Below are 8,074 nucleotides of genomic sequence, written 5' to 3'. Positions count from 1 at the left end.
ACTCACTGTGCCCCCCCCCCCCCCGGGGTCTTCCCATACTTGGTTACTTTACAGCACAGCCCCCCCCTGCACTCCACTGCCACACGGGTCAGCGGAGCTCAGTTATGTGTGAGGACCATTCTTCTAATCATACACCCGTCAGGGGCGTTTGCACGGTCATCACCCTGGGGGCTTTGAATGATTGGAGAAACATGCCGAAAAAAAAGAAAAACAGAATAAAGTTTCAATTTTTGGCAAACATTCCAAGAAGAAAGCTGAAATACTTACAGTAGTGTCAATAAAATGTGAAATTATTCAATGAAATTTGTTAAATGGTGTTTTTTTAAAGTCGTACAGTAATAATGTGAGAAGCAAATAAGTTGTCATTTTTGGGAATAAAGAAAGCAAAGCTGAAATATTTAGAAAATGATCTGTAAAAAAGCAACGGCAGAAATGGAAAAAGCTTCTGACAACAAAGTCAAAATATGAAGAGGAAAAAAGGCGTATTCTAATGAGGAAAAAAGTTGCAATCATCTTCTAATTTTAGGAGGGAAAGAACGTCACTAGAGCAGCGTGGACTTGAAATATTCAAGAAAGAAGAAGTGCCTTTTTAAAAGTCCTAATAGGACAAAGAAAATAAAATAACATTGCCACTTTTGCTAAATCAGGTCGGGTTGGGTTGGGGGAAACGTTCTAATGTTACAAGAATAAAGTCCAGTCCAAATTTTACCAGCAGAACATTTAGCAAAACAAAGCTGAAATATTTAGAAAACGAATAACCCATTTTTTAAAAGTCATCATGTTGTACATTTTGGAGTTAATGGGAGTGAAGTCAAAACATTACGAGAAGAAAAGTTCCAAAAACAAAAAAAACAGCAGAAAATCTACCCCCCCCCCCCCCCCCCCCCAAAAAAAAAAACACATTTTTCGAGAACAAAGTCAAAATATTGAGGGAAAAAAGAACAACCTTGTGATATTATGAGGAAAAGTAATATTCAAATATGAAATATGAAAGAAACAATATTTGATAAGCAACGATATTTACCGTATGATATTATATGAGAAACAAAACAAAGAATAAAGTTGGACATTTGGGGGAGAGGTTGTGAGAATCAAGTGAAAATAGGAATAAATATGAATATGAAACCATCATTACGTTTACAAGAGGATGAATATGAATATGAAACCATCATGATGTTTACAAGAGGATGAATATGAATATGAAACCATCATTACGTTTACAAGAGGATGAATATGAATATGAAACCATCATTACGTTTACAAGAGGATGAATATGAATATGAAACCATCATTACGTTTACAAGAGGATGAATATGAATATGAAACCATCATTACGTTTACAAGAGGATGAATATGAATATGAAACCATCATGATGTTTACAAGAGGAAAGTTGAAGTCATTAGAAACGTTGTTGTTTTTTTAAAGGAACAAAAAGAGCTGTCCTTTGTTGAGTTTTTGTGTTTCGTGAAAGAATCGGCGCGTCTACGCTCGACACCGTGACACCTTGGCGCGGGTCATTCCGTTCGGTCGACGCCGCGTATGTGGGGCGGCTTTTGCTGGCCACTCTTGGCCGTTTCTGGGTAAACCTTCAGCGGGACACGATCCCCCACCTCAGTGAGGTCTACAAACAATCGCTGCTATTGTTGTCTGGATGGAGACCTACCATGTCCACAGTTCACTTTATTTCCACTTCATTGGGCACTCGTTCATTCATTCATTCATTCAAAAGTGAATGTGTGGGACACCATCCAATCATCACGTAACACTTTCATTACTCCTTTCATTCCTAGTAGAACCCTGGGGGGGCTAAAACAACACGGGTGTCCAAAGTCTATATTATGATAAACAAAACAAAGAGCAAAGTTGTACATTTTGGAAAATGAATGAAGTCATGAGAACAAAGTACGGGAAGAAAATGTACGTTAAATAGTTGAAAAACGGCTGTCACGACCAGAATAAAGTCCAAATATTCACAGAAAAAATTATTCTAATGAGAAAAAAAAGGCTGCAATGTTCCGAGTAAGCCTGTAACGTTTTGAGGAAGAATGAGGTGACTTTAGTAGCGTAGAAAGTCATTGCTTTTCACAAGATGACAAACAAACTCTAACGTTGTACATTTTGGGAAATGAGGACCAGGGGAGGGGGGAGAGAGTCCGAATATGTTGAGAAGAACAATCACGAGAAGAAAGTTGAACTATTTGGAAACTTCTCAACAAAGCAACAGCAGAGATGGCCTGAGAAGAAGGTGGTAGCGTTGGGAGGAAGAGGAATCGGCGTGATTTTGGTAAAGACGAAGGAAGGATGCAGAAATGTCGAGGCTGGGCCGTCTCACGGCATAACCGAGCCGCTGGCGTCCTTGTCTGGGTTGCGGTTCCTGCAAGAGAGGACAATAAGAAAGGACAAGATGGAGAGTATTTGATGTACTGTAGGGGCGTGTGGAAGAACCGTACCGTCTGAGGTAGTTCTCCATGTCCTCTATGGTCTCCGGCAGCGCCACTCCCGTCATCTCGGGCAGCAACATCACCAAGCCGCCATACGCCAGCGACATTGTCCCTTGGACAAAACAGAAAGACACATGGAGGTCTGGGGTGGCGTGGTAGTGCTTCTTATGTAGAAGGTGCCAGGACATTGTTCAAGTACCAAAGACCAGCAGCGGGAGCTCCTGCCAGATGCTCGCCAGCCTGTAGAGGAGCAACGGGGCCACAATGATGCCGACGTCGCTGGCCGATGAGCACACGGACACGCCCACATTCCTGTGAAATACAAAAGACATGCAAGTTAAAACATGGACAACCCTTGTGGGCGTCTCTGCTTATTCACCCCCCTTTACCCCGCGACCTCTTTTTACCAAAACATCACCTCTACAGTCACGAGACGAGACATTAATGGCGGAAACATCATGTGACCAGAATAAAGTCAAAATATCAAGAGAAGAGCGTCATCATTTCACATCAGTTATGAGGAAAAATCACATCATTTTAGTCAAAAAAAGAGAGAGACAAGGACATCAGCCACAACAACAACAATAACAAAACAACAGAAACAAACAGCAAATGTCTGTGATGGAAAGGACAGCATAATATCACCAAGCACAGTGATAATACTGCATTGGAACAGTACACAATAGTAGTAAGAGTACATAACAGTAGTAACAGTAGTAAGAGTACATAATAGTAGTAACAGTAGTAACAGTACACAATAGTAGTAACAGTACATAATAGTAGTAACAGTACATAATAGTAGTAACAGTAGTAACAGTACACAATAGTAGTAACAGTACATAATAGTAGTAACAGTACATAATAGTAGTAACAGTAGTAACAGTACACAATAGTAGTAAGAGTACATAACAGTAGTAACAGTACACAATAGTAGTAAGAGTACATAACAGTAGTAACAGTACACAATAGTAGTAACAGTAGTAACAGTACATAATAGTAGTGACAGTACATAATAGTAGTAACAGTACACAATAGTAGTAACAGTACATAATAGTAGTAACAGTACATAACAGTAGTAACAGTACACAATAGTAGTAACAGTAGTAACAGTACATAATAGTAGTAACAGTACATAATAGTAGTAATAGTACACAATAGTAGTAACAGTAACAGTACATAATAGTAGTAACAGTACACATTAGTAGTAACAGTACACAATAGTAGTAACAGTACATAATAGTAGTAACAGTACATAATAGTAGTAACAGTAGTAACAGTACACAATAGTAGTAACAGTACATAATAGTAGTAACAGTAGTAACAGTACACAATAGTAGTAAGAGTACATAACAGTAGTAACAGTACACAATAGTAGTAAGAGTACATAACAGTAGTAACAGTACACAATAGTAGTAACAGTACACAATAGTAGTAACAGTACATAATAGTAGTAACAGTAGTAACAGTACATAATAGTAGTGACAGTACATAATAGTAGTAACAGTACACAATAGTAGTAACAGTACATAATAGTAGTAACAGTACATAACAGTAGTAACAGTACACAATAGTAGTAACAGTAGTAACAGTACATAATAGTAGTAACAGTACATAATAGTAGTAACAGTACACAATAGTAGTAACAGTACACAATAGTAGTAACAGTACATAATAGTAGTAACAGTACACAATTGTAGTAACAGTACATAATAGTAGTAACAGTAGTAACAGTACATAATAGTAATAACAGTACATAACAGTAGTAACAGTACACAATAGTAGTAATGAAATGATGACAGTAGCTACTGTGTGATAGCGATCACACCAATTGGAATAACGAGAATCATATTCACCAAATATGACAAGAACAAAAGCTGTCATTTCACATCAATTAGGAGGAAAAATAAAGTCATTGGCATCAGATGAAGTTGAAATATGAAAAATTTTGTAAAATATTTCATGAGAAGCAAACAGAACAAAGAATGAGGTTGTCATTTTGGGAAAATGAGGTTGGGTGAAAAAAGGTTGGGGGAATAAAGTCCAAATATTACAACTAGAACATTTACAAGAAGAAATCTGAAATATCTGGAAAATTATTTTCAAAAAAGTGACAGCAGAAATGGAAAAAAGGTTGAATTCTGATGAGGAAAAAAGGCGCAATGTTGTCAAAACTTGTCTTATCATTTAAGTAGTGGAGATATTACAGAAAAAATAACTCTGTTTTTAGTCATAATATTCTGAGAAACAAAAAAAATACAAAGAATAAAGTTGTCATTTTGGGGAAAATGAGGTTGGGCAAAAAGTTGTAATGTTATGGGAATAAAGTCCAAATATTACAAGAAAAACATTTGCAAAAGCAAAGTTGAAATATGTAGAAAATTATTGAAAAAAACCAAAAAACAGCAGAAAAGAAAAAAATGTGTTATTAAATTGTTACTCTGATGAGAAAAAGGCACAATTTTGTCATAAATAAGTCATTTTTAAAAAACCTGTAATATTATAGGAAACACAAAAAAACTAAGAATAAAGTGGGGAAAATGAGGTTCGGGAAAAAAAGTTGTGATATTACAGGAATAAAGTACAAATAAAGTACAAGTACAAAATTTACAAGAAGAAATTTGAAATATTTGGAAAAGTATTTCTTTTTTTAAAACTTCAGAGAATAAAGTGAAAATATTTGAGAAAAAGTTGTCATGTCAGGAGAAAAAGGCCTATGAGGAAAAATGGGATCATGTTATGAGAAACAAAACCAAGAATAACGGTGTCACATTGGGACAACGAGGTTGGGGGGAAACTTGTAATATTATGTCAACAAAATCAAGAAATGTAAAGAAAAAAAGGACAAAAACAAAGTAGAAATGTTTAGAAAAGGAGAGCAAATGGAGAGGATATGTGAAGGGAGAACAGCGGTGAGTGTTAGTGGGTTTAGACGTCGTAGTGAGAAGAAGAAGAAAAGAGGCAGGAGGCTGCTACGATGCCACGACGACCTTAGGGTTGGTGTTTACATCAGAAGCATGTGGCAAAGAGGATGCCCACGCCACACGTGGCACAGAGAAGAACAAAAGCACCCACTTCACACCTCAGAGTGGTCGGATACATCTCCATGTTGGAAAAGCTGACCGCCTCGAATCCAACAGCGACGGCGAGCCTCCCGACGATCGCTGTGGCTTTCTTCAACCACGACAAGTCTGCTGTCAAGGCACACACGGAGAAAGGTTGCTGAAGGACGCCCTTGAAGACACGGGTGCTTTTAAAAGATCATTTCACAAGGAAGCTAACAAAACAACTCCACAGCAACACTGGCAGACGTTTAGCAAGAACAAAGTCATCACGCAAAAGAAAAAGTTGTGTTTGTGGGAAATTAGCTTTGCAGAAAAAGAATGAAGTCCAAATATTTTGGGAAATAAAGTTGAGAAAAAAATAGTGTAAGAAGACACTTGAAATATAAAATATAAAAAAACTTCACCACAAACTTTACGATGATGCTTTTGCTCTTTTCTGACCTACAAATGTTGTTACTGTGTTGTATTCTGGTGTTAAACGGTGCCAACACGTCAGATAATGACACCTGAAAGCAGTTTTGCTTGTTTTAACACCAAGTTCCATTGGTGTCAATGCAACTCAGACTTCCTGATATGGGCGTGCCCGGCACCTCCGCTCTGCTTCACTCTGCTCTGTTCAGCGCGCTAGCACGTACAGTATGGCTCCCAGGACATGTTTGTTGGGGTGTGCCTAAAGAGGCCAGCGTCAGGAAGAAGTGGTTGGAGTCGCTGATCCACGACCAGCAAGAGAAAAATACGCTCATCTGTCACACGGGCCTGTTTGGTGACATGATGAATGCGAATGGAACACATACTGCAACATGATGATGACGTCCTGTGGGGATACGTTGGTCATCTTTATGATAGATGATATCCATCCGTGATATATCAAAACAATATATTTGATATAGTTGCATGTACTAACGGCTCCAAATGGACTAAAAATTTCATTCAAGCTAAAAGATCTTGGGGTCTTGTTCACGAGTGAGGGAAGGTTGGAGCGTGAGGTCGATAGGCGGATCGGCGCAGCGTCTGCAGTAATGCGGTCGCTGTACCGGACCGTCGTGGTGAAGAGAGAGCTGAGCAGGAAGGCAAAGCTCTCAATTTACCGTTCGATCTATGTTCCCACCCTCACCTATGGTCATGAACTTTGGGTCGTGACCGAAAGAACAAGATGGCGGATACAAGCGGCTGAAATGAGTTTTCTTCATAGGGTAGCGGGACTCACCCTAAGAGACAGGGTGAGGAGCTTGGTTATCCGGGAGGAGCTCAGAGTAGAGCCGCTGCTCCTTCACATCGAGAGGAGCCAGCTGAGGTGGCTCGGGCATCTAGTCCGGATGCCCCCCGGACGCCTCCCTGGTGAGGTGTTTCGGGCGTGCCCAGCCGGGAGAAGGCCCCGGGGAAGACCTAGGACACGCTGGAGGGATTATGTCTCACAGCTGGCCTGGGAACGCCTTGGTGTCCTCCCGGTGGAGCTGGAGGAGGTGGTCGGGCTTCCCTACTAAGACTGCTGCCCCCGCGACCCAGACCCGGATAAGCGGAGGAAAATGAATGGATGGAAGCTAAAAGATACCACGTCTTAAAAAATCTATTGACCAAACACTCGTTTCTTGAATGCCCCGCCTCTCGCCCCAAGTCTGCTGGGAGAGGCTCCAGCATGCCCCCACGACCCAAATGAGGATAAGCGGCATAGAAAATGAATGGATAGTTTCTTGAATGGTAGCGGAACCTAAACAGCGTCATTATGAACAATGAGGGCTTGCATTCAAACGCATCACGTCAATGAAGGTGAGTTCACATTCTGAGTGAATTTTGTGGGATTTCCAAGCATACGATCATGCAGCAAATTGTACTTCTGCATTTACAGTTACAGAATAGCCACTTCTTGTTTGTCTCTGTCTTTCTGTTTATTTAGATGCATCATAAAGACGTTGTTGTGATAGCCTTAACCCGAACCCTAACCCTCCCTGAACGCATCCAGCTCCTCCCGGCAGATCCCGAGGCGTTCCCAGGCCAGTTGAGAGACATAGTCTCTGAAACGTGTCCTGGGTCTTCCCCGAGGCCTCCTACTGGTTGGACGTGCCCTGAACACCTCCCCAGGGAGGCGTCCGGGAGGCATCCTGACCAGATGCCCGAGCCACCTAATCTGGCTCGTCTCAATTCGGAGGAGCAGCACTTCTACTCGTTTCTCCCGCATGACAGTGCTTCTCACCTTATCTCTCCGGGGGGGCCCAGCCACCCAGCTGCCCTACAGAGATGAATATGATGGCTGCTTTTTGCAAGTCGCCATTGTATGAGAAACAAAACCAAATGAAGAAGGTACTGTATAGTGCTGCAAGAATAAAGTCATCACATTAGGAGAAGAAAAAGTGGGAAAAAAAACACAAAACCAGCAGAAATGAAGACAAAAGTTGTATTGTAGTGTTGAAGTGTAGGAGCATAGAGTAACATTAGTACAGCATATACAGACCCTTTCCAAAAAATTAGAATGTCATGGAAAGGTTGTTTCATTTCCATAATTCCATTCAAAAAGTTAAACTTTCATAGATTATAGATTCAGGGCCCACAGTTTAAATGATTTCAAGTATTTA

General features: G+C 40.4%; 1 protein-coding gene across 1 annotated transcript in view; it reads right to left on the bottom strand.

Moving 5' to 3' along the window:
* Positions 1 to 1,313: 1,313 nt before the first annotated feature.
* The window catches only part of slc22a3 (solute carrier family 22 member 3), a 28,321-nt gene continuing 21,560 nt past the window's right edge, over positions 1,314 to 8,074 (bottom strand). The window contains exons 8-11 of the mRNA XM_054795783.1: positions 5,522 to 5,630; positions 2,642 to 2,754; positions 2,452 to 2,554; positions 1,314 to 2,375 (exon numbers count right to left, since the gene is read on the bottom strand). Of these exons, the coding sequence (XP_054651758.1) occupies positions 2,330 to 2,375; positions 2,452 to 2,554; positions 2,642 to 2,754; positions 5,522 to 5,630 (371 nt within the window). The 3' untranslated portion in view covers positions 1,314 to 2,329. The remainder of the gene's footprint in view (positions 2,376 to 2,451; positions 2,555 to 2,641; positions 2,755 to 5,521; positions 5,631 to 8,074) is intronic.

Source organism: Dunckerocampus dactyliophorus, chromosome 13 (genome assembly GCF_027744805.1).
Source record: "Dunckerocampus dactyliophorus isolate RoL2022-P2 chromosome 13, RoL_Ddac_1.1, whole genome shotgun sequence".
NCBI lineage: Eukaryota > Metazoa > Chordata > Actinopteri > Syngnathiformes > Syngnathidae > Dunckerocampus > Dunckerocampus dactyliophorus.
This window is presented reverse-complemented; position numbering and strand designations above follow the sequence as displayed.